Here is a 27,229-nt window from a genome sequence, read left to right as displayed (position 1 = left end):
TGACACAAAAATAGGATCTTTTTAAAGTTTCAGTTTGTTTTTTGTTTTTAGTTTGTATTTTAATAGTATGATGAGTAGCAGCTACCCGAAGGCATCTTAAATGCTTTACGAGAAAAGTGTGTCATGTCTTTTACTTGTTAGTGTTTATCGAGTAAAAGCCCTGACTAATATCACTGTCATGCATACAAAACAATTTGGCCGACATCCTTGCCCTTTCGATAGAAACACTCCCCCACCACAATGCGCCACTTCCATCAGGAAGACAAGGCATCATGGGATGGAAGCGATCACCAAGAATCCTTCTGTTACTACTAATTAAAATTTCCTTTTTTCCACCGTGTCCTCAAGGGGAAAATTACCATTTATTACATTCCAGGAAATGTATTCTACACATAGCACTAAAGCCTCACTGTCACAGGACTTTATGCTAATGTTTCATTATTTAGACTATACCCTTTAGAACTGTATACGAGCGCCTTCACTATACTCAGCCCCTCACCACTCCGTCTACACCACCACCTCCCCTCCGCCCCAGCTCCCTTCCTCTCCTCACACACTCCCCAGACATCTGATAAATGTTACACACCGGTTGCCAAGTAAAACAGAAGGCATTGTTTTTGTCTCCTCCGTGGCGGATAAGGGCTTTTGGAAGGCAGACATGCATAATGACAGCGCCGTAATTGCCTCTTTAGTCTGGAGTCCTTTCTTATCTGTCCCCCGCGCTGCCTGCCGCTGTCTGATTGAGTAGCCGAGTGCTGCAGTCTCACCCGAAAACATGTTCGGTTCACAGATTCATCTTGTTCGCTATGACCGATTGTCTGCGAACCCCATTCATTATTGTGATGAGCGTATATACGCATGTATGGAGAAGAAAAGTGTGTGAAAGAATGTCCCTTTGCGTCCATCTGGGTCCGGGCACCAGGGAAAGTGTTCAAAGTTTTTTTTGGTTTTGTTATTGTACCAGTCAGTTTTGAATGTCCCAGTGTTTTCACAGAGGAATCTGAAGAAAGAAAGAAAAGTGGAATTTGTATTTGCTCCCACTAACTACTAAAAGTCCTGTCAACTGTCATAGCTAAACCATGTGCTGTAATGCAATGATTTGCCACATCAAAATTGTACTGCCAAGTGCATTATACGAATTTTGGATCCTTTTTAAATTTACCTTTGTAACACCTACAGTTTGTGATATGTTTCCGACTGTGCTCTCTCAGCGTGTCCTGCTGGCATGTTCGGGCAGATGTGCAGTCAGCTGTGCCAGTGTTCAGGTGATCAGGAGCAGTGCCATCCTGTCACTGGAAAATGTAGCTGCTTACCTGGGTACTATGGGGCAAACTGTGAGCTACGTAAGTATACCGACTATTTTGGGCTTGTGCTTATCATCAACTGTATAGAATGACGGGCAATGCATCTCCACTTCCTTTCTGTACAAAAATAAAACTAAAATATCCCGGATACCCTTTTGATGTCATTTGGAGTCTGCATAGTTGTGATCGTGGTGTGAAGCCAGGGTAACGAGTTCCCGCCAATCATAAGTCAGTCATAGCTGTCAATCTCAAAGTTTCTCCCAGTTTTATAGCATCAAATAAATAATTAAAACCAAACGTCCTCGAAAATGAACACTTGAACAAATATAAGTGCCAAGAACAAATTTAATGAAACCAATTTTTGAGTGTACTTTGACTTCTTAGTTTGGTCCATGTCCCATCGACTAACATGAAGGTTTTTTTTCTTTCTTTAATTAAACAGCGAGTTGGGAGGGAAATGTGGGAGTATTGACACAATTTCCATTTAACTAAACATTTATTTAACATTCTCACATTCAAAACCTTTGTTCATTTGCCATTATTGCAAGGTTTCGGTTTTACAGTTTTAGTTGATTATAACATAACGTATTTTTACATTCACACAAAGTCCATCAAAACTAAATCAAAACTGGTAGTTGTGCAAAACTGTATTAAATAAAAAAAATGACGGTTTGTGTTCAGGATGTCGAGCAGGAACTTTTGGGCCGAACTGTAAAACCAGATGCAGCTGCGTCAACGGCGGTCGCTGTGACTTCAGGACTGGAACTTGCTACTGTCCTCCGGGCTTCATTGGAGCTGAATGCAGCTCAAGTAAGTCAGGAATCCTTGCACCTGTTGGTTGTCCACTGCACTGATTCGTGCTTTGAGTTGGTATTTTAGGGATGATCATCATCACAGTATCTTTGCCGCACTGGAGAATTCTGGTCAACCACGCCTGTGGTGAACCACAAGGTCTATGACATCTCCATAACATGTTGATTTGTAGTTTTGCATGAATTAAAGCGTGATTTTTTCTGCAGGTTGTGTGAGTGGGTACTACGGGAAGGACTGTGCTAAGACGTGCTCCTGTGAGGAAGGAGGGCAGTGCCACCCTGTAACAGGGAGGTGCATCTGTGCCCCGGGCAGGATGGGACAGTCCTGCCAACAAGGTAACTTTAAACTGTCACAAACATAGTCCTTATGTTTATGAAAATATAAAAGTTAACTTTATTGGTATTATTCCAATGTGAATTATTTTATTACAATTAAACTAGAGAAGAAATATAGATGCAATGTCTTTGCAGAAAAGATAAGGATTAACCAATGAGTAAAAAAGAGTATATAAAGTATATTACTTTTTATCATGGAGTTAAAGACTATCAAGCAGTAAACAAAATGTTTGGCTTTTAGATGGATATCAAACATTGTTTTTATTCAGCCTTTTATCTTTTTTTCTTACCATACCAGCATAAAAAGAGTAACCACTGACGCTGACATGCATCAGTGAGAACCATTGGCCCTAATGAGTTCACTAGAAAGTGAGAAACCGCCGCTAAAATTCGGGCGTAATTTTCACCATCTCTTGCTGTATATTTACATAATGAGTTCTCCATTTCCTTAGTGTGAGGCCGCAGATGATCACAGGGATTCTTTTTCGCGGGAAAACAGAGGCAGAGTTTTTCTTTATCTCTCCCTTTATCAGCAATTCAGCTGGATTGTGAGAGGGGCTTTCCAGCACTGCTTGTCACTAAATGCTCTCTTCTTTCTCCTCCTGCATGCACTCGGACATACCACCTCTTAAGTTGCTCTTGTTGAATGTTTACAGAAACCTATTAGTAGCTTGTTCTCTGTCTTCCGTGTCGATGGATCTGGCAAGGAAGCAAATAAATAAACAGGGAAATCACAGACAGCCTGCTTATTGTGTTCCTGATCTAAATTACCCAGAGAAACATGATTATTCTTTTATATCAGCGCCAAATAAGACTACTTTGCCATCTCTTTAAAGAACTGTTGCTTAAATAAACATCAGTGTGGTTGGTGCAATTTGTGTGTGAAAGAAGAACATACAGAAGGGCCTGAAGTTTTCTGACTGTTTCTTCAGAATGTCCTAGAGGGCGCTATGGCTCACAGTGCAGAAATACATGCAGCTGTCAGAACGGGGGTCTGTGTGACCCTGTCGCTGGGTCCTGCAGGTGCGGACTGGGCTGGACTGGACCACGCTGTGATGCAGGTACACCAGAACATATCAGGAGGAAACGAAATTTAAAAACAATCAACAAACCTGGGGGTGAAATTACTTTGGAAAACTGGAATTGTTTACTTTCTGCTATCAAATAATAAATTGACAAGAAAAAAAGACATATTAAGACTCACAAATCAACTCCATCTCAACTTGTTATTTCCGTTGTTTTGTCATATTGTTGTTACTATGGACCAGTCCTGCCTTTGTATTACTATATTTTACGTTTAAATGTTTTCAATTATGCAAACAGATCAACAGACCCTTTTTTTATAGTGAATAAATGCTATTAATTGCCATTATCTTTATACCCACCTTTGTAGTGGTATCAACAAATGTTGCCATTTATGACCAATCATGTTGTTTATGATCACTGTTTATTCATTAGTACCTCTAATGCAGTCCAGATCGTGTGTGTGTGTGTGTGTGTGTGTGTGTGTGTGTGTGTTCAGCCTGTTCACAGGGAAAATATGGTCTTGACTGTGCACAGGACTGTCCATGTTCCAACAATGGGACGTGTGATCGTTTTACTGGCTCCTGCAGCTGTACTGCCGGATACTACGGCCACTCCTGTCAGCACAGTACGTAAACCTTCACTTATAATTCAATATAGCTGGTGATTAGGTTACTTCTTGACACTTTAATATAGATTTGGTTTTCTGTCTTTGTGAAACAGTTGATACTCTATTAATGAAACACAACACGATTTTCTGGCCATTTTTAACCATAAACTTCAAACAAATAACTTTCAGCTGAACTCTGTTTCTCCTTTTTCTCCCAGGATGCCCTTCAGGGTTTTTTGGAGTGAACTGTGCCAAAACATGTGAATGTAAAGTGAATCAGTCATGTGACCACGTCACAGGCCTATGTGCATGTCCGCCAGGCTACTATGGGTCACAATGCCAGAGACGTGAGTATGAACATTCAAACGTTAATTATCGACAGAAAAACACAACATTACATGTTAGCATATTCAATGGATTGACAAAAAGGATTCAATGTAAAATTTAAAACAGAATGAATTTGATGTTATGAAACAAACAGTCACTTTTAAATAATAGATGCCGTAACACACAGGTTTAGTGTCCCAGAATGACTTATATCCGCTAATATTAAGAAAGAACTAAAACCTTATCAAACACAATCTATATACAGAGACTTTACAAGCTATGCATAAAGCCAAGACTAGAAAACTGCCTTAATGTATTTAAGACAAGGTATGTAATATTTTAACATATTTAAGACTTTATAAAGGCCTCTAATTCAGATGATTGAAATTGCGATGTCATGATCACAATCACAGGCCAGCACTCATTAACAAGCAGCCATTTGGATGCCCAGCTGCAGTTGCACATGTGCAGATATGAGCATGAATGAACCAGAGATTCCTAAAAGAAAAGGTGTGTGTGTGTGTGTGTGTGTGTGTGTGTGTGTGTGTGTGTGTGCGTGTGTGTGTGTGTGTGTGTGTGTGTGTGCGTCCTGGCAGACAGACAGACAGGTTGGTAGGTAGGTGGGCAGGCAGGCTGGTTATTTGATGAGAGACAGGTGTTTCCTGCTTAATGCGTTCCTGTTACATCCCTGTGCCCTCCCGCCTGCACGTGGGGCTCTCGGCCGCAGTGTGAGCGCCTAAATGGCCACTTCAGTCCCAGCAGGAGATACAGAGCAGCTGTACGGCAGCCAGAGACAGAGCTGACTCTGTGTGTGTGTCTGTCTGAGGAAATGTGTATGCACCTTTTATTTCATTACTAAATGCTCTAACGAATGTGAGGAAATCTGTTTTTTATCTGTGTCTGTCTTTGCTCGTATATTTATTTTTATGTGATTGTGCAGTCACATGTGTGTGGTCTTGTATTTTCACTTCTAATTGTCCATAAGGATAGAAAAGAAAGGGTTTATTGTTGCTCGTCACATTTTAAAGGTAAAGGTAACGGATTCTTCTACAAAAAGAATGACACTCAACATTTCTATAATCACTCAGGATTATATAAAGGGTGTTAGAAAGAGTTAGTTGCGGTTGCTATTTGTGGTTGCTAGTTGCGAACATACTAACGCCCTAACAAATTTATTCATCAACGCTACACCAGGCATTCTCTATGTTGGGGAATAGACATATAATACTAACTGTCACAAAATTATCAAATTATCGTACATCATGGAAATGTGGGCATTAATGATAGTACATCATACAGAGGGCAAAATAATCGTACAAATGCGATAATTACCTTACATCTGGCAACACTGGTGTTTCTCGTCTTCAGGCTGTGAAGCCGGCAGCTTTGGACTGAGCTGTGCAGAGTCATGCAACTGTGCTGGCGAGGCCCCATGTGACCCAGCCACAGGACGGTGTCTCTGTCCCCCAGGAAGGACAGGAGGGAGATGTGAAAAAGGTAGACGTCACCATAAGGGAGCACTTCTATTAACAAGTAGATGTTAGAATTTAACTATCAGACATTTTGAAGATGCACTTTAAAACACTTTAACTCTGTTTGTCTGTTGTGTTTATTCAATCTCTACCTCCTCTGTGCTCTCTCAGACTGTGGTGGGGATCATTTTGGACCCGACTGCTCCTTGCCGTGCAAGTGCTCCCACAAGGCTCGCTGTGATGGGCTGACTGGCCGATGTCTGTGTCTGCTCACCTGGCTGGGCCCCACATGTAGTGAAGGTACTCCTCGGCTCCTGTTGCCATTCACACACACATACACACACACACACACACGCAGGGTCACAGGCTGTAAAGCTGAACCAGCTTTAGTGAAATACTATGTCATGAAGTGTGAGAGGCTGAGCCCCATCACTCTGTGTGTCACCCTGTCTCCCTCAATCGCCGCTCCTGTCTCCTGACAGTTATTTTAATCTGCACCCAGCGTGGCGCCCGGCTCGAGGCTGTCTTCGTTTCACCTCCTCAAAGCCGAGCACACGGGAGACTACGCACCAGTTACTTCTCCTCCACAAACCCCAGAACATTTGCTTTTGATTTTCAAATAGTGCTGATGTCTTATTGCCTTTTTTTCTTCTTTCAGCACTGCAGCACCAAACCTCAGGACTGCTGAATGTCTCCCAAAGAAAGAGAAGAGCGGGCAGCAGAATCACATAACCCGTAGCAGAAGGTGCAAACTCCTGACTGGACAATCACAGACAGGACTTGGCTTGTGTGAAGCATTTACAGAGCCTGTCTCTGTATAGGTGATGTTTTTTTTGTGAAACAGCTGTCAGAAAGTGGCGCTACATCATACTCACGCTGCACCGCACTCATCACCGAGCACGCCGCTCAAACCAATCCACCAGTGAACCTGACATGTGAAGGGCCCTCGGAGGACCAGGAACTCCACACTGACCCCAAACTGTGTAAGATTATAGTCCAGGGCTACACAGACACGTTAGCAATACACACTAATACCTGCATCACATCTGCCGATTGAAAGCGGTTAAGTTACTTTCTCCAGTTTGACGTTTAATGAGTTGTTAAGGGTTCGGTTTCTTTCTTCGGGCCGTTTGGACGAGACACGTGACTGAATCGGAGACTTTCTTGAAACCAGAGAGCCTTTACATCCCCAACCAACTCTGCTCATAAAAAAAACTCGGTGGTTAGTATAGCAGAGTGCCGAGCGTATTTTTGGTGAAGATTAACAGCGGCTAAAACGGATTTAGAAATATATGGGTCATGTATATACTTATTCTGAAGAGTAAAACACCAGGATCCGCACATACAAGGACTGCAGGCATGTGAGCTACAAACATGTGGTCCATGTTACAATAATGGATGAACTCTCATCTTCGCTTATTTAAATGTTTGTACACTTACCTACAGATGAAAAATATCATCAAGGTACATGTTATTCCTTAATTCTGTATATGACATAAACATGCATCATTTACCTGCATTAAGAACACTTCATGTATTGCCATTGATTGTAGAGTTGTGCAGTGTGCTAGTCGCGAAATATTTTGCAGGCAAATCCTGCGTGGAGTTGCACTTGTCTGCTGAATCAGCAGCTGATACCAAGTTTGGGAGTTTTGTAGAAAGGTTTGAAAGTTGATATATAAACACTTTGGCTGCAGTTTGTGGACATTTTTTTTACTCTAGATGAGATTACATGTCCAATATCACTACTGCGATCAACAATTCTGTGTGTTTGATTTGAGGGTTAAACTTGTACAAAGAGTGTGTATTTTTTATCAGAGATAATCGAATGTGCTTCTTTTTCTGATGGTGTGTGGTGCTACATTGATCCATTTTGATTGATTGAATGAATTATGTTTTCACTGTGTTATCCTGTTGTCTTTTTGTGTGCTCCACCAAATAAATAACAAATTGATACCGTGAAATGTTCCTGTTTTTATTGTCGTGTGACCAGTGGGCTGTGAATGCAGCCTTGCATGCTGCTGATTTGTGTGATCCTGTTGTGGGTTGAGAGGGCACAGGGAGGGACGGAGGGAGGAAAAAGGGGAGAGAGGGTTCAGCTGTCACAGAGACCTATGTGATCCTGTGTGAGTGGATGTGTCGGGGTGTGTTTTGTGCTGGGCTACTACCAGGCATCACTCATCAGCCCGAGAAGGGTCAAGCATCAAGGCCGAGCCTCCATGACAGTAGTCTAAAGAGGGTGGGGGGTGTGAGAGGCACCTGAGGTACACTGATGGTGTAAGGTGTGTGTGTGTGTGTGTCTGTCTGATGGTTTGAGTGTGTGTCGTGTCAGAGGAAGAGAGAGTGCTATTCCTCAGACATTTTTCATGTGCGCTGGGGCATTTTGTCTTCCATCGGCCAGAAGCGGCCGTGGTCCGGCAGAGGCAGGCAGGTGCCAGGACCAAACATGCACCCGCTATCCAGCATCCACCAAGGTGAGTGATGGGTGAATGGGTCCGACAGCAAAAGGATGGAGATGGAGCCCTCCACCACCACCACCGCCACCACCCACTCACCGGTGTGGTTGATGGATGGGGGACCGCTCCGGCTCGCCCCGTGTTGTGACAGGCAGCAGATGTTCTCCAATAATGTTTATCGGCCAGGCCTTCATCTTCGGATGACACACACCTGTTTCCAGTCAAACAGGCCCCGAGAGGCCATTCATCCCCGGCGCTCATGGGTGGCCACTGCACTGCCCGATCGGCCCTCCACACATAAAGCAGGGTGCCACGGCAAAGAGCAGTGCCACAAACTAGGAGCGGGCCACCATTGTTATGGGTTCATACACTATCTCAATATGTCATGGCTCAAATATTTGCAGTTAACGTTACATATTTTATTTAATTCAAGTTAAATTTGATTAAGTCAACTCAAACAGTTTTATGTTATTATCCCTAACAGTTTTGAATTATACTGTGATGTGTAATATCAATTATTCCTGAATGACAAATGCATTTCCTCTTTGTTCAAACATTATATCAATGGACGTGAAGACCAAAAGGCAATCCCCTGAGCCGTATCCATATCCATTTCTTTTTCTTTTCTATTATTAAATGTTGTCTCAACGTTTTCACACTCTAAAGAAACATGGTTCAGTTTAATTCTGACTGGAGTACTGCTTTTGGTCGGGCAAAATTATAGCACATTGATTCTGACCATGGTCGAAGGCTGCGTTCACTTCTGTTATTTTGGTTCAGACCAAACAAGGCAGGTGTGAAGGCGACCTCAGATGCTCAAAAAACAAAACCCTAACTTAGACATAATTCATTTCAGACACGATCGCTTCATTTAAATTACCTCTAAGCTTTACTTGTTTTTTTATTACAATTGCACACCAACAAGTTTGTGCTAAAACGTTTTTGGAGTGTAACTGTCCAACTGTTGTACTGTCTGCATACTGGCTTATCAGGAGTGTGGGAGGGGGGGTGCAGGAAACTGGCGATGAAATAGCCCGTAGAAGGTAAGATCGCATCACGGGTACTTTTTCGCTGTAATTATGCATACGCCACTCTTTGCAAAGGAGATTATATCACATCACCGCCGTGGCTTCACTTCACGTCCCAGAGATAATTTCTGCCCCTCTGTGTTGAACCAGATCTCCCAGAAGGCCGCAGCTTTTTGAACTCCGGCTGACAAAGCTGTTGGCTCAGATAAAGGAACGAGGGGGGAAATCATTTCAAGTCGTCCTGCACCATTTGTTTGGCTGTTGCCTGGAAAAATAAATGTTGAACGTCAAGGCCGCAAAAAAAGATTTGTATCATTGAACTCTCCCACACTCTGCAATCTGAAGGTATCTTTGGTTTTAGACGTGTCAGCTTTTTTTGAAATAAGTTGCATGTGTCTTTGAGCAGATTGACATCTTGCAGCTTTTTCTATATAAATTAAAGTATAATTTTCTTGTTTATTCAAATTCAGTGTTCATCAAAATCTAAATGTGAGGTAGTTGTACATTGCTGTTTCCACCACTGGATGGTGCTCATAGTGGAAAACAGAGTGAAACTGTGTGGATCCAGTGGGATAATTACACAGGCTTATGTTAAAAGGTACAAAGATTTCAACTGTCTGATAAAGAGACCTATATTTATAGGTTACAGTGTCATAACCCGACACTGCTACACACACCCCCTCTAACATGGAGCTAAAGGCCTGATTAGCTACTTTCTAATCTATACTCCATGAGCAAAGAATGAGATGACTTCAAATGTTTCTGCCACAACGCCTGTCCTGATTAGACTCGTCATATTAAAACCATGTGCACGGCTGCTCGGCTCTGTCCCGGTCTGTTCCCTGGAACTGAGACCGGAGTGTCCATCAATAACGCTAATGATCTGTAGCCTGCAGGGGGAAAAGCAAACAGTGTAATGAGACCGCAAAACCTTTAGCTCTGGTGCTTTCTAGGAGAGAAGGCAGGCATGGAGGAAATACAAGAGGAAGAAGGAAAAGAAGAAGAAGAGAGAGTCTGAATGGCTGGCATACACACACACACACACACACACACAAACACACACACATCGACTTAGACGACCCTAACCCTAAACCCAATCCTAACCTCAAACCATTTCTTCCCCTTAAAATGTTATAATTTTAGGAGGCCTGGTTAATTTTAATAAGCACTGACGCTCCCACCGACCATTGCCGTTTTTCTTAATTCACTGACTATGACCTGAATAAGGGATTTTTTAAGTGTCTTCAACACATTCAGTCAGAACTACGTCTTGACGCAAACCTAACCCTAATGTAAACCTTCACCTTCCCCAACCTCAAAACGTGTCTTCAGGTTAAAATATAATGATTTACGTTATGGGAATTTGCTTTTTACCCCCATAAAAAAGAGTAATCCCCATAATGTGAGTACCTGGGCCATCCATTATCAGGACTTATTACCAGGACATCGACTGCCATTCATTGTGGACAGCCTAGCCACAATGTTAACCCTAAATTTAACAATGACTAATTCATGCCTAATCCTAACCTTAACTTAACCACCACTCACATCTTACCCCTAACCTTAACCAGGAGCGAGGAAATTATGTTCTGCTTCATTAGGACCAGGCTTTGGCCCCCATGAGGTCTACTGGTCCTGACAATTTCAATGATTATACTGGAAGAGGTAATAAAAATGAGTATACACACACACACACACACACACACACACACACACACACACACACACACACACACACACACACACACACACACACAGGAGGACGCAGACAGAGGAGGTGCTACCATTATTGTAAACACAACAAAAACTTGATGTTATGATTTGTGGAATATCCCCACCCACTCACACAGACACACACACAGAGAAACACACTTCCCACTTGAGCCAGCTGTTTGCAAGTACCACTCCATACCAACCCCACCTCCCCCATCCCTCCTTGAAAGCCATACACTCCCACACCCATCCATGCCTCCCTCTCCGAAAATGTTTCCCCTGGCGTCTGAGTCAGCACGGGTGCCAAGTCAATCAGCGTGAGAGCTGCCAGCTGTGATAGCTCCCGCTCTCTGGGGGCTTGATGTATGTTCGAGCGAGGGGAGCGGGGCAGTTACATGCCACACAGGGCCGGCTGCGTGGACGAGTGGCAGAGGAAAGGAAGGGAGGGTTGTGGTGAGGACAGAGAGAAGGAGTGGAGGAAAGAAGAAAAAAAGAAAAATGGACAGTGGCTGAACAGGAGCTGTAATGAGGCCTGATGGATTCTGAGGCTGTGCCAGCTGCCCTATTAGTTGAGTGGCTCCAAGCCCCACCAAGTGCTGCCCACGGTGTGCCCACCCGACCACGTCCACACACACACACACACACACACACACACACACACACACACACACACACACACACACACACACACACAGTGGGGACACAGCAGCTTGGGGATCCAGCACCTCCACACACACTAGGCCCTGCCAGCCACACTTCAATACACACTGAGGCCCTTTATGAGACGCTGTGGGTTAATGACGGCAATAACTCGTCCCAACGTGTTGATTAAGTGTGAGAGGATACATGGGTGACATTGGCATGCGCTAATCAACGCTGATCAAACCGACGCTTGCACAGCAGTAAAAACGCTAAGCTGCCAAACTCACTCGGGTGCCCTCCTCGCACCACTTCACTGCCCACACACAATGGCATTATACACACTGCTGTCTATTCATAATATTTTGGTGTTCTTTCCAGAGTCAGTGCCTTTGGACTTTTTGTCTGGGGGAAGTTCTTTATGTAGGTGATGTAATTACATGGACAATTTGAACTGCTGTGGGGGTACAGTGGTCAGTGAGGGGTAGTGGCAAAAGTCCTGCCGCCAAGTTATTTCCCAGATGTAGTCGAAGTATAATTCCTGTTTGTTAAAAATTGTTGAATTTTTGACAGTTTTATTACAACTGCAGAATGATGATGCATAATTTTTCTCTGGATAATCGCTCTGCTCCAATGCAAGGTGATTAAAATGTTCCAGTTCCAGATAATTTAACTTAGAGTTGAACCATGGTTATTTTAGTGCTTTTTCTCATGCAGTACCTGGCTTAATTACAAATGAATATCTGGCAAGCATACATTAATTCAATATGATGAAACAGAAATAGCAGTAAGATCTATAATCAACAATTGTACAATAAGAATGAATAGTTTGTGGGAGTGAAGGTGCATGTGCAAGCAAGAATGTGTATAATAGGTAAACATTCAAAAAGTTTTTTTGAGAGTTAAAAACTGTAAACTTTAATTGACTCTTGACTCCTGCAGGTCGGGAGGATATCTTGCTCAAACAACATTAGATGTGCCTTGATACTTATGTGGAGGAAGGAGATGGCATTTTGTGTTGAAAATCTTAAATGACTAAAGGGGATTTTTCAAATGTTTTATTGAAGCCACTTTGAAACTGCAATATGTTGCAAATTGTTTCCAACGTACTCTATTTTTCTGTTTGTTAATTGATAAATTTTTTCATCTCTGATATTTTATTTTTTCGGATTTTTATTTTAAAATTATTTTTAATTTCTAATGTTATCTCATAATTCAATTTTGTACTTTTATTTTGTTTGTCTGGTGAGTTGTCGCAGATGTGAGGTAATGTCAATCGTGTCGACGGATACAAAATTTAATATATTGTTTAACAAAAAAGTCAAATAAGTGTGTGCATTATGAGAGAGGAGGTTTTAAGTAACAACACAAACAGGAATTTTTACATAATTCAGATAATTTTCCAGTTTGGTTAATGAACTACAGTTAAATGTAAAAAACACTAAACTGAACCGACATTAGGTTTTTGGCAGCAAACAATCAATACTAAAAACAGGGACATTTTCAAATTAAAACAAAACTGAAACATGAGGAAATGCATGAGTCAACAGACGAACTGACAAAGACAAAGGGAAACACAGAGACTATATACACAAGGGACGATTGAACACAGGTGAAACGCATCAGACAGGTGCAGCCCCTCTCAAGGGCAGGAAACAGGACAGCAGGAAGTTAAACACAAGAGACACACAAGGAATGAAGTTTCAAAATAAAACAGGAATCAGAGAACTCAGAGTGTAAACCACCTGATTCCAAACACCAGGAAAACAAGGCAGCAGGCAGCTGTTAGCAGGAAAGCATTGAAAACCAACACTCTAGCTGCTCAACAACATTTGGCCAACAGACAGTCAGGTATTTCCAACAGGAGTTAATGGAGACCAAAACCATTGCTACTAAAGTGGAGTCCAATTCCCAAGACAAAATTAAAGCAAATGTTGATCTGAATATGTTGGACTTGTAAATAGTCCAACATATGTGTTGAAGAACTGTAGCTACTGAATGAGCAGATATTAAAAAAGATTGTAACAAATCTCAGAGAACAGATGAGGCTGTTGCTTGGTTACTGACAAACTCACGTAATTATAAAGGCTTGAATTAGTCCACAATAGTACAGGTGGCCAAACTCATACAAAGGGCCATTATCACTGCCACTCCATTATGGTCCTGGCCTGCGCCATCGCTACCATCACTGCAACTGACCTCATCAAAGCTGGAAGACCCACGCTGACCTCATCAGCACTGCGTGACCCCCTGTGACCTCATCAAAGCTGGACGCCCCACGGAGCCCCGAGGGCCGGCGACAGGCCCTAAGAAAACACCCCATCCATTAGGGTGCCAAGAGCACTGTAAATGTGGAGTGTCAGCGCCAGCCATCTTCACTGTCATGCCCAATTCTCCAACCCCCCACTTGCCGGACAATGGAGTCGCTGAACCTCCAACCCTAGCAGCCACAATGTCCGCCCACGTCGGCTGGCAGCATGTGACAGAGGGGGGCGCCGGATGGGGAGGCCTGCTGCAGGATGGGACTCTTATTGAGCGTTTGAGCGATGAGCCAGGTCATCACATCTACCCACCTCATCCATCATGCCCCACAAACGGACACAAATAAAGAGGACACATTCCTGCCTCCGCTCCCACTACCACATTCAAGCGCTCTCCAGCCTTTTCTCTGCTCCCCTCGCTCTATGTGAGCCAAAGCCTGGAGGAAAAAAAAAAAAAGGAGAGGACCAGAGTTCAAGCTCTGCCTCGCTCTCGGAGGCCATGAGAGCGCCAGAAGAAAGCACCAGGTGGTTTTCTGACTCTGATGTCTCAGTATAAATCTCTGTTCAGGCCCAAGTGATGGGCAGCCAGAAGGACTATATGGAGGGTGGAGGTGTGAGGACAAAGGAAGACAAAAGGGTGAGTTAAAAGATGTTTAATGAGAAACAACAGGAAGACATGTCAGTCCACATTGTAGTCCTTTATTTCTTAGTTGTTCCTCCCACAGTATTGAATTGAAATGCATAACAGTTACATTGTAGAAAGCATTAAAACAAAGTACCTCAACTTGCTTGATTACTTTTTAAAATCGATTATAAACAAAACAACGACAAAAACAAACGAACAAACAAAAAAAACTGGTCCCTCAAAAACGGGAGAATAAATGAAAAGTATCTGTTATTTATCATAAGTTTGGCACAAGGGATTAACATGAACCGAACGTCAACAAGCTTGCAGACAACCGTAGAAAATGTCAGATACAGATCTTACCAAGACCAATCATGCGCTTATGAAGAAATTATACCTGGCTTCATTTTTTTTTATTATTCATTCTTTATGTTTTTTCCATTTTTTACAACTGAATCATTAAATTGTCATAGAATAAAAAAAAACCTAAGTAATATTTATTCATCGACCGGTTTCATTAGAAGAATAAGGAGTGAATCGTATGTTTAATACTATCCGGCACTCGAATGTAATCTACAAACCCCTTGGAACTCTGGGATAGCCCGGCGAGGAAACGCCCTCGTCACCTGTGGGCTAAGAGCAGTGCTATTCAGTAAACAAACTACAGTTTGCCAAGAAATAAATACAATTCTCAACATACAACAGCAAATAACAACAACGACACCAAAAAAAAAAACAAGGATAAAAACAAAACCCCAAAACAAAACGAAAATCATGATTGTCTAAAAATGAAAGACACACAAGCATGGAGTAGCTAACAACTAGCATTCAGGCTATTTAGTGGTATTGTTGACTGACTAGGATGGATTCAAGGGATTTTCAAAATAAAACAGACATTTGCCCTTTTACAGAACAACAATTAACTTCAGCACTGGCTACTTATCTCAGTAAAAACAAAAAAAACGTGTTTTCTTCTCTTCCACTAAAAAGACAATCTATTTAAATCCTTTCACAGATAGCGCAGGCGGGCGGGATGGAGTGCAGTGGAGAACAGTTGGTAGACACAGTGCTGTGATTGTACGGACACACGCAGCCATGGAAACACAGACGGGAAACTGGCCTGATTTCAGTTTAACAATTACTTTTTTTCATTTCTTCAGTGATATCAAAGCGATGTTAGCGCTGTCCTTACATGGAGAGGTTTCCATCTGAACTGAGGTCGCTGAAACCCCAACCTTTTTAACATCAAGTACATGGATTCATGGGAAACAACTGTGGATGTCTCGGGTTAAGAGGGATTTCTTGTGAGATGTTTTATTCAGATTAGAGGGGTCCTATTCTTTTTACGCACAGTGTGGCTGAGGCCGTCCGTCTTAGAGACACAACCAAACCCACCTTCTCAGCGTGAAATGTTCTCCTCGCTCTGTATGTGCTGGCCAATGAATGGAGTCTAAGCAATGATACATCAGCACATCCATCTTCCATGTCCACCAGCTGCCTTTGCTGTGCAAAACATAGAAATTCAGCAGAATAAATACAGCTATTATTACTTTAGCATTATTATTTTCACCACATCCAGTTTGGTGTTAATGCAAGAAATCAATTTTTAAGGTCTCAGGGGGACAAATTTTTGCTCTCTATCTTTTGGAGGTCTTTCTTGGGCTGGGGCGGGGCTGGGTTCTGCACGTACAGTAACTCTGCGACGTGTGTGAGGCGCTCCGCTCAGCAGTCAGATGGGCTGTGGTTCTGCTCAGCAGTCACTCTGTGGATAAACATGGGGCCCCTCGCAGACAGCCCCACTGTAATGGGCTCCCAGTGCCATCGGTCAGGTTTTGTGGGGTCGATAGGTGAAAGGGAAAAGCGCAGAGGGGTGTCATCATACGTGGCTGAGGGACTGGATGGCGCTGGACTCTGCAGCGGCCCGTGCCAGACTGTGCCACATGGTGGCGGGGGTGTGGGTGGCTGGGTGGAGAGAGTCCTTTTCAGCCAGAGACAGCATCATGGCATACGCCTGAGAGAGAAGGTGAGGTCGATTACATTTAATGATCATGTTATCATGTAAATTCAAATATGTATGTATACTGTGGAGGCGATGGATAGTATATAAAGATGGACGACATGCCAGCTCCACAAACGTGAAGCCAAAACATCACGATTGCCACCTGGTGGATGGCAGCGGTATAAATCATAAATCCTGCCCTCTCCATGTTAATGGTTGGGACACAGACCAAACCAAAAAGCCGACACGGTGAAACATCATGTTTGACAGCTGAGACTGACTCCATGGGACAAATCGCTACAGCGCAAATTCTGGCTCCAAATGTGCAAGATGGGGATGTTTGTATCTGGGACATTTTGGCTTTATTTTTGGATAGTGGGAGGAAGTGGAGATGAGTTGTCCATCTTTATTTACAGTCTATGAGGCAAACATGCACATGAACTGTCAGTGTCTCTCTTACCTGAGACTTAGATTTTCTAAAGAGTGGCTGTTTGACTGCCTCGGTCAGAGAAGGGGAGCCGAATGATCCATCGTCCTCATCTCCGTCACCATCGCTCACTTCACTCTCCTCCAGCTTTCGCATGTCTGAAAAGTGGCGAATATGATCCAGGGCTGAGTAGCTGCTCTGCTCCTCCTCATCCTCATACCTGGAGGTCAAGTTGAAAACTCAAATTAAACATTTTCAAGATGCTTTTCGACAGCACGTCATCATTCACAGTATACAACATGATGTTTTAATCTTGTGCCTCTGTGTGAAATTTACCCCCTGGGAGAGGTTTTGCAGTTGAGGTTCAAGTCGTTGGGCCCAGTGAAGTCCATTTCCTCTTGCATGACGTCATCGCTGAGGTTGCTCGGGAGCACCTCCCCTTCCGGTTTCCCAGAGGCGTTGCTAGGCTCTTCTCCTTCTTCTTCATCAGCACCGAGCTCCTCTGCTTCCTCGTCTTCCAGGTCACGTGACCCATGGCTGGCCATCAGTGGCTTCTCCTCTTCAAATGGGCCGCCATTTAACCTGCAGACAAGGGACATTGATTAGATCAGTAAATTAATTTTTAAAACTTACAGTGGAATCTACATTAATAACTACAACTGCTACATTTTTATTAATACTCTGTATGTTTAAAAAAGAAAGACACTTTTAGAAACAAATGACAAATTTAAATCTAATGCTTCTTTAACTAGTAACATTAGAAAATGAATGTGTTTCCTCTATATTCAGCACAAAAATGATGGTGGAATGAGATGAATCTGAAGCAGGACATGGCAGCTGGGAGAGAGCAGAGCCACAATCCCGTTTGTCATCGAGGCTCGGGGGCCCCTTCGGCCACAGCAGCACTGGGCTGATCGCTGCAGTACTTAACTGGAGTGCTCTGCCCCTCTCCCTGTTTATTTTCTCTACTATCTTGTATTCATCTAATAGGCAAAATATTTAGCTGACAGCCCCATTTGGTGAGAGAGTTATGAGAGCGATGCCAACCGGCCCATTCCTCTTTCCCCGTGGAGGGAGCGAGGGCCAGCTATCCAAACTGCCTGAGTCCTAATCTGTCCCTCTGTCTCAGCACCACAGGAAACCACCATTTGGTAAATCATCTGGAACCACATTAAGACTGATTCACTAATTACACTCTGGGACGTCTTTCGTCATCTCCCAAAAATGCCATTTCTCACACAAAGGACTCGGGGATGAGAACCGAGAGCTGGACGAGGAGAAGTAGACAGATAGAAAAAAAAGTACATCACCACATAATTACAGGAGGCTTATAAACAGGATACCTGCACTGGATTTAAATGGATGCATTTGAGTGACTTTAAAAGAGGGAGTTTTGGCAGATTTTAAGATTGACATCTTTCTTCTTTATTGGCAGTTGATGATATTGTGCTTTTGACAGAGCTCCTGCCGTACAGACAGTACTCGTGTTGTCTCGAGCTTGCGGCGCTGAGAAGAGGGACCAAGCTCTACTAGAGCAAGAGTGAGAGAGAGCTTTGTGATTAAGAAAACAGATTCGCTAATTACGCTTTCAAACGTGGTAATTTGCTGAGGATAAAGTATCTATCAGAAGCAGTCAGGAGAGAAGCACTTTGAAAGGAAACACGGGCCGACCCTGTGACCCCACCCCCTCTACCCTCTTCCTGTAGGCAGACATGTTGGTTCCAGATGTGCTGCACCCCCCTTCCTCCTCCGTCCTCCAGCCCCTCCCCCTGGCCCTCTGACACTCTTCCCGCCCGGTCCTGCTCTCACAGGCCTCCTGCACAATCACACCGCGTCTGTGAGATCCGTATCTGGCCTCACAATCTGCCCCTGTGATCACACCAACGCGAGGCACGTGAAAACAAACTCTCCGAGACCTGAGCGGACCTCTCAGCCGCTATCCGCCCCCCCAATCGCAGCTCCAAGAATTTATTTGCATATCGCTGCAGGCAGAGTTGCGTGCGCGCAGATATCTGTTCGTACGTGTGGCCAAACAGGCAATTGATATAAAGAGCTCCTGCACGTTTCCAAAACCGGTGATTATGTTAAATGTCATCGCAGATGATTGCTCTCCAATCCAGACCCCTGAACATGATGTGATTATGAACGATAGCTGGCTGGGTGGTATGAAAATGCACGTCTAAAATGGGCTGATAGCAGCTGACCCATTATTCATTCTTATTCAAGCCTTTGGAGTCCAACAGCGGTAATGAAGCCACAATTACTACAAGAGTTCAGCATGCACTAATGTAGGTCAGACTATAAGGTCCTGCATGGTTTCAGATTAAAAAATGATCGTGTATCTGGTTCTACGTGTACCTGCTGTGAAGAGTGGTGAGGAGCTTATAAAGGTGCTTATAGAAGCAATGATAAGTGTGAACTACAGGGGCAGATCTCACATTTTTCTAAATCAAGGGCCATAAATTGGCCCCATCTTACACAAAGGGACAATTTATATATCCAACCTCCGATTCAGTATGGTGCAAGTAATTCCTTGTTTACTGTTAGCTCTATAGCTTGATTCAAAGCCACACACCACTGACTATGAAATGTTTAAATTGTTCCATGTCCAAACACATTATGCACTTCATAAAACAAATTCTCATGTATTGTAAATAAGTGATTAGCTAATAAAAAATTTAAAAAAGACCGAACAGGCGCACTTTAAGGGCCAAATCTGAATTTCATCTGGGGCCTATAACCCCCCTGACCCTGCCCCTGGATCCGCCCCTGGTTCATAAGATTTGACTGTAATCATCATCCTCAGAAATAAACAATGTTCTCACCCTTCCTCTGAGGGGTCCGGGGATGTCTGGTTCTGCCCAGTGTTGCTGATAAAATTTCTTATTTCGTTGAAATACGAGTCTTCTTTGTCGTCCAGTATGGCGCTGCCACTGTCCAGTTCAGACTGAGGAGACGACATTGCAGTGCCTGGAGGAAGAACATGTTTATTCCACTTTCATCTCTAAAGGTGTTTGGATATTTTATTACGTTAAACATTTCTAAATAATTCTGTCATTGTCTAAAATTAAAATCTATGAGGTTAAGCCATTTTTCTCAGTCTGTATATTAAAATAGAAACACGTTCTCTTCACACTGTGTGCTGGTGAATTGTCTGCGTCTGCTGTTTACAACACTTTAATGAAGTGATAGAAATGTTCGAATCCAAGTTCTTCCCACTGATGTCATGCTGGAGCCATGACATCAGTGGGAAGATCGAGCCATGCATCACGTTAAACACATTTCCACTAAATTCTCCGTGAATTGTTGGTGTCTTTGGAGACTTTGAGATCTTTGACAACAATTTAAAAGGTTTAAGATTTGGCCACACAAAATGCATTCGTAATGACGGACCTGCCAAAGTGTTGTAAGTTCAAGAGACTATGCTGCTTTTATTTTAACTGTGGGAAGAAGCATCTCCTGCTAATGCTTTCAGTCTGTTGTCCTGTTTGTCTCTACAGATTCAATCTACACTCAGATGTACTGATGACTGGGGATACACTGTTGCCGTCGGCGACTGGCCAAGTGTCACTGCTCATTCTGCTAATTCAGTGTCGGGCTGACGCAACAAAAACAATTCCTGCAGTTGGATGACAGATTTGAATTATTTATTTTTCCAGCTTCTAAAAGTGATTCTGAAGTTGATTCTGATTTATATTATTCAGCCAAAGTGTGTAAATCTCACAATGTAGAAAAACAGCTCTTGTTTATTCTGATAAAATATGAAAAGGGACTTTGTGATGATGGGATATTTTACTCATTTATTCAGGAATTGCCTAAAAAAACTTGGATTTCCAGAAATATGTATCAATTCAGTTATTTACTGAAAATTCTGATCTTAATAGCAAAGAAAATTATTCAAATATTCTGGTTAAGGCCACAGCCCTCCAACATAATGCAATGGAGGGACAGATGTGTTAAAAGATGGACACCAGTAGCACAAGCAATGACAGAGCTCTGAGCTTCTCCATTCATGTTTCTTTTCTATGTTAGCGCCTATATTTACCTGTATCATAATTGTAAGTCCACCCATTTGGTTATGTACTACTCAGAGAAAGGTCTGGATGCTCAGTAAGAGAATGTATTAAATTGAGAATTAATTATAAACTCAAATATAAAACATTATCAAGTGAGAGTTTATGATAATATATCTCCATCTGTCTTGTGTGTGGAATAAAGAAAAAACTTCAAAGAAAAATTGAAACAGCAGAGAAAACTTAAATGTGATCATTTTTAATCTCTGAACTGACAAACGGTTTTCTTCTCACCTGACAAGTTGCCGTTCTCGTGCTTCTTGAGGTGACGGTCCAGGTTGGTCTGCTGGCCGAAGCAGCGGTCACACAGGTGGCACTTGAAGGGCTTCTCCTTGTTGTGGATGTTGCGGATGTGACGTTGCAGGTTGGAGGAGATGCTGAAGGAGCGGTCACAGTATTTACACCTGCAGGAGAAAGTGGAGACATTTCAACAACCAATAAATGACAAAAACTGAAAAAGATACACAAGCGGCAACGGGGAAAGTACAGCTGTGCTATACCCAATGAACCAGGAAACAATGGTTTGTTCTGTGGGAAACATAATGAGATAAATTATGTAGGACACACACTCACACACACTCACACACAGACACACACACACAGACAGTCCCAGCAGTCCCACAGCCCCCGAGATGATGGAGGAGCTTGTTTAAGGTGAAACAGCTTCGTCTCTTATCTCCGGCCAGCGCAATAAAATTGCATTCTTCTCTCACAAAATAAGCATGCAACAGATTTGGTCCTAACCCTGCAAAATTAGAGCCCCTTGCCAAGTTTCTTCATGCAAAATTATACGAGAAGATTACATCTTTTCTTCTGGTGGAATTAGCTCGCTCGATTGGCTGTCCCTGAGGAACCCCTCGGTTATCTCAAAAAAAAAAAGAATTACAATAAACAGCGGTGATCTTTAATGGCGTGCCAGCGTGCGGAGTACAGGCTATCAGGCTGGGGCAGCAGAGGCCTGCGTCTGCGTTTCTCTCTCCCCTGTGGTCAGCAGGCCTCCTCCGAGCTCTGGGCCAACATTCCTCCACCTTAGTAACTACAAAGCTGAGCAGCGCTGGCCAGAGCTTACTCATTATCCAAATGTAGTGAATGTGCAGGATTAATTTTTACATGTACACTGAAGTGCTGCTACATTGTTCCTTCTGCCTCAGCAGCACCTGAAAAACTCTGCAGCGTCGGAGGGGGAAGACGTTGTTAACAATGTTTCCTTGACAAAAAAACTAAATTAATATGATTACTATTATTATAAGTGATTTCTGAATAGCTTAAGCTTGTGATCTTTTTTAAAAATCTGGACTGAAAGCCTCACTTTGAACAGCAAACAGCCAGTGGGCTCTGATGAGTCTGGCCTCATACACGCAGGAGAAATGACCGAAGCTGCCGGACCTGGACGTTTGCCCGTGCTCCCTCGTCTACCCAATTTTTCTCCGAACCTCCTCACTTCCCCTCTGATCTGCCCAGTTTCAACCCCCCCCCCCCCCCCTTCGCCCTGTCACCCAGGCAACGTACACCATTTTTCATCAGGAAAATTATTGAGCGGTAGGATAATTATTCCAAGCTTTTTACGGCATAAAGAAAACACACATAAACTCCGCTCTGACTCAGACAAGTGTTCACTGGGAAAACCTCCATGTGTCTTTCTGTCTGCTCGAAAGTTTGTTTTGTAAAAAGCACGTTTTGTTGCATTTACTTCATATTTGTGGGGAGAGAGAAGCAGTTCTTCATGAAGGGAGTTATTGTGCAAATCTGATGCTTGACTATATAATAATGTGCCTATATCATATTGTGTTGTGTTTTTTTTCCCTGGAAGTGAGGACGATGTTTATTGCGATGCTGGAGAGAAGGCGAGACAGGAGGATGATACTCAGCTGACATGTTTATGTTGGACTGTCTTCTTCCTTGTAACAGCTCAGTGACACCAGAACCAAAACTAAACACGCACTCACCAATTCAACATAACACATAACTCCAAGTGTGTGTGTGTGTGTGTGTGTGTGTGTGTGTGTGTGTAGAAAAAATCGTACCTATATGGTTGCTCTCCTGTGTGAGTCCTGAGGTGGCGGGTCAGGTTGGCAGAGCGGGGGAATATTTTCCCACAATATCTATATAAGAAAAAAAAAGTAAGTAGTTGTAAGTAGGGTTTACCTGTGTACTACAGCGATATAAAAACTATATTAGGAACAGCAATTTTGACAGTCGTCCTCAGTAACAAACGTCCACATATAAAATAAAATAGCCACAAAAATACTTCTTGTGGATTCATATGAAAGCACTTAGCTGAAAATGAAATTAATATTTCTCCAATGCAGAAAATAAAAATAAAACAAAATATAATCATTTGCTGTAATTACCTGCACGTGTAGCGCTCCTTGCCCTTGCGCAGCAGCGTTTCTGGAAGTGCAGAGGGCGGGGCTCTGAAATCAAACATGGAGGGGACGGAGCGCAGGAGGTCACCAGACTCCGGCTTCAACGAGCCAAACGTCTCCAGCTTCTCCGCCATGTTCTCGATCGCCGACATCTGAGGAGACGTGGAGAGGGAGGATGGAGTGACGGGTTAGTGTTGTGGCTAAAAACACTCTCGAAGCTCACTGCAAATATCATCATGCAAAGTAAAGAGGCTGATGTTTAAATTGAGTTTCATCAGGAATTAAAGATGCATCGTTTTTCATCATCATGCTACTCGTGTTAAAAACAAGCCTTTTGACCATATCCGTTCAGATGAGTAATGAAAGATATTATTTTAAGCTTTGAGATTTCATATGTTCCACTTCAATAGCTTAGATAACCATGCTGTTATGCTGGAGGATATCAATGTAAACTTGCTGTGGTTTCTTGTTGCAGGATGCAGTAAAATGTAATTTAGGCAAAATATATAATTAGAAATGGATGTGTTTTAAACACGAGTGGATATCGTTTGATTCTGATCGAAGATATAATTAAAACATTTGGTGCAGATTTTGATTTAAAAGACGAGTCTTGTTCACAGGCCGACGTTCATCAAGGATTCATCCATCACAAGGTCGAATCCCTGGTGTAAGTGAGTATGTGTGAAACTGATTCATAACTTTGATATAAAACAAAAGAACACACTATTCATCTGTTCTCTAGAAAGCAGGTGTAAAACTTTTCTCATGTACTTCATCCAACTCTTGTTTCTAATGTATCCACGTAAGGTGGGCACATAAACACACACATACACACATATAGGATTAAGGACTGCAGCCAATCTACTAATGAAGCTGAACGTTTGCTTTCATCACGATACTCTCTGAGGAGATATGTGTACTTGTCAGTTGGTCTGTGCACGTATGTGTGTGTGAATGAGAAACTATGTGTCGCATGGTGGCCGTCGCTGATTAATTACCATTGATGTATGTGAAAGAGAAAATATATGTGTGAAAGAGAAGAATGTATTTGTGTATTTGTAATGCATGTGTGTGTAGTGTGTGCAGGCATGTGCTTAGTGTGTATCTGTGTGTGTGTGTTGTCAGATACATGTCTGGGTTTCTGTGTTTCTGTGTGTGTGTGTGTGTGTGTGTGTGTGTGTGTGTGGGATAGAGGAGTGATTCATGTCCACTGCTGGGCTGTAAACCATTCTGTGCACAATGTGGGCAGACAGCACATTCGTCAATATGAAAGATGTTGACATTACTGATCAAGGGCCAGACATGGGTAATAATGATATCGCTGTGCTGAGAGGGGCGGGATGGGGGAGGAGCGGGGGACTGGAGGGGGGGAGTGAAGGGAGAACTGGAGGAAGGGGCGGGGGCGAGGGGGTCCCAGTAGGCCGCAGGGCCTGTCAGCCCATCTCACACACACACACACACACACACACACACACACACACACACACACACACACACACAGAGGAGTTTCACCCCCTTCGTTTTCTTAAGGGGCCACACAAATTTGCATTATTTTGCGTGTATTGAATTTTCAGCCTGTTTCTTATTCTTATTTCAATAAGGCAGCAAATCAATGGTGATTCGGGTCCTCCACCAGAGCCCTGCTCCGACTCTGACATTCCATCTCCTGCTTTCACCCCCTGTCACTCTCAGGCTACACGCCAAGATGGAGCGCACCGAGGGGAAAAGCAGAGAGAGGAGGAAGAGAATGAGAGAAGAAGCGTGATGAAGGACTAGACGATAGGGGAGTGAAAGAAAGAGAGAAAGAAAGAAAGAAGAGAGTCTGGGGAGAGAAGAGGAGGGCTGATGGATGGTGGCGGAGCCTGGCATTGGGAGTGGCTGATTAGGAGTGACGGCCGAGTGTAAAGTTCCTGCCGCAGCCGTCAACGTTTCCACTGAGGGAGGATGTGGAGTGTCAGGTCCGTTTGATTATGAATATGCCAATGCTGCACGCCATGAATCAAAGGCGAGAGGAGGGAGAACAGAGTGAGGGAGGGGAATGGATTGAAAGATAGACGAGGGGTTTGCAGGGAAAGAGGGAGGTGAACTGCTTTCATATTTCTTTTGAATGTGCTCTGTGTATTTCATTGGGTTCTTTTTCAGGCACCGGAGTGAATGCTTAGTTTGTCTGCCTTAGTCAATGAGAAGCCATAACTCTTGGGAACATTAAGGCCCCTAAAGCTGTCGACAGTATCGAGCCCGTCTGATAAGACACTTTTTTAGAGCTCAAACGACTCCATTCCCTCCACTGGGGGATTTCTGATCCCAGCTCAGCCCACTCATGCTGCTGCACTCTATTAAGAGTTTAATCTCACACCTCTGCTCAACCTTTACCTCTGTCTCCTTCACATTTAGAGATATTTGTATAACTCTATGTAGCGGAATTCATTGTCAGTGTATCCTATGCACTACTATGATTGTTGTTTTTTTTATCTTTTATGTTTTGTTTTGTTTGTCCTTTTCTTTTGCTGTCACTTTTAAATGAAGCTGTATTATTTTATCTCTTGTTTTTGTAGTGTATCATTTGATTTGAATGGATTTGTATTCATTTGCTTATTGTCTTTGATATTTTTATTCCTGCTTTTGTGTTTGTCCTCTTTAGGGATGTTTTAAAAGGTGGGTTTGTTTCTTTGTTAGTTAGTTAGCAGGATTAATACAAAACTACTAAAACAATTTCAAAGATTTCTGTTCCATGTTTCTGTGGAGGTATGGGGCGAAAACATTCCATTTTGGTGCAGAACTGGATCAGGGGGCATATCCAGAATTTCTTTTCACTTATTTTACCAATGCAAGATTTTACTTATCATTGATTTTGTATAATGATTCATGGATCTTGATCAGATATGATATGTATGAGTGTGTACAATTAGTGAATTTAAATGTGGTTTCATAAGGGGACTGTTTGCTCTTGACAGACGTATGTGGCCATTTAGTTATTATTTTTTTATTGTTAATTTTAGGCAAAGAACAATTTGTACATTACAAAAAATATTGTGATATATTAAGAATCGTGGAAATATTTTTTAACCCACTGCTTTATTGTCAGAAATTGTTTATGGAAACCAAATAATCCTCTTAACTTTTTATGCAAGGTTTTATTATACAAAATCACATTTCCAAAAACGATCCAAAGTGTTTGGGCAGTTTCTCCAAACTACTCATACGCTTTGATGGCAGTTGAGCGGTATATGGTTCATGTATTCAATCCGACGGATTAGCTGTATTAATGATTGAAAGTATAGTAACCATCAGTCTGCCACAGATCACACTTCAAAAAAACCTTCTGCCACTGCTCTGGTTTTATGGATGGTGAGTCAGTGTCATTAGGCCACTGTCTGCTGATGCCATGTGTGTGAAATGTTGGAATTAAACGACAGGAGGATAAACAGCTGCACATTTAGCTCTAAAGTGATTTTTCAAAGGTTTCTTCCACCCACCCACTACTTTATAAAAGAGACCCCCCCCCCATTCACACACACACATCCATATACACAGACCTCCTGACCCCCCCCCCCCCCAGGCAGTCTGTGAGCCTCTGTGAACTTGCTTGTTGCTGTAGCGTCGCTCTGGGACCAGCAGTTGATTGGCTATCTTCAGATGTCAGTGATGCTGTGAGGGCCTTAATTAGCGAGATGCATTCTCAGCTCTCAATTGTTGATGTTAATCGGGAACCAGATGTTTGGAGGGAGGAACCAGCCCCCCCTTCAGACACAAATGTG

General features: G+C 42.9%; 2 protein-coding genes across 18 annotated transcripts in view; one reads left to right on the top strand and one right to left on the bottom strand.

The window, feature by feature from the left end:
- Positions 1 to 7,848, top strand: part of egfem1 (EGF-like and EMI domain containing 1) — a 56,650-nt gene extending 48,802 nt beyond the window's left edge. The window contains exons 30-38 of the mRNA XM_069535010.1: positions 1,212 to 1,343; positions 1,986 to 2,114; positions 2,324 to 2,452; positions 3,385 to 3,513; positions 3,975 to 4,103; positions 4,304 to 4,432; positions 5,781 to 5,909; positions 6,056 to 6,184; positions 6,543 to 7,848. Of these exons, the coding sequence (XP_069391111.1) occupies positions 1,212 to 1,343; positions 1,986 to 2,114; positions 2,324 to 2,452; positions 3,385 to 3,513; positions 3,975 to 4,103; positions 4,304 to 4,432; positions 5,781 to 5,909; positions 6,056 to 6,184; positions 6,543 to 6,616 (1,109 nt within the window). The 3' untranslated portion in view covers positions 6,617 to 7,848. The remainder of the gene's footprint in view (positions 1 to 1,211; positions 1,344 to 1,985; positions 2,115 to 2,323; positions 2,453 to 3,384; positions 3,514 to 3,974; positions 4,104 to 4,303; positions 4,433 to 5,780; positions 5,910 to 6,055; positions 6,185 to 6,542) is intronic.
- A 6,771-nt stretch (positions 7,849 to 14,619) lies between these two features.
- mecom (MDS1 and EVI1 complex locus) overlaps positions 14,620 to 27,229 on the bottom strand; it is a 138,236-nt gene continuing 125,626 nt past the window's right edge. For all 17 annotated transcript variants that reach the window (XM_069535021.1, XM_069535018.1, XM_069535019.1 and 14 more), the window contains 7 exons: positions 23,457 to 23,623; positions 23,130 to 23,207; positions 21,340 to 21,509; positions 19,858 to 20,002; positions 17,369 to 17,614; positions 17,066 to 17,252; positions 14,620 to 16,617 (listed from right to left, as the gene is read on the bottom strand). In XM_069535021.1, coding sequence (XP_069391122.1) covers positions 16,483 to 16,617; positions 17,066 to 17,252; positions 17,369 to 17,614; positions 19,858 to 20,002; positions 21,340 to 21,509; positions 23,130 to 23,207; positions 23,457 to 23,623 — 1,128 coding nt within the window. In that variant the 3' untranslated portion in view covers positions 14,620 to 16,482. The remainder of the gene's footprint in view (positions 16,618 to 17,065; positions 17,253 to 17,368; positions 17,615 to 19,857; positions 20,003 to 21,339; positions 21,510 to 23,129; positions 23,208 to 23,456; positions 23,624 to 27,229) is intronic.

Source organism: Paralichthys olivaceus, chromosome 11 (genome assembly GCF_024713975.1).
Source record: "Paralichthys olivaceus isolate ysfri-2021 chromosome 11, ASM2471397v2, whole genome shotgun sequence".
Taxonomy (NCBI): Eukaryota; Metazoa; Chordata; class Actinopteri; order Pleuronectiformes; family Paralichthyidae; genus Paralichthys; species Paralichthys olivaceus.
The sequence above is the reverse complement of the archived record's forward strand: the minus strand, read 5'-3'. Positions and strand labels throughout refer to the sequence as shown.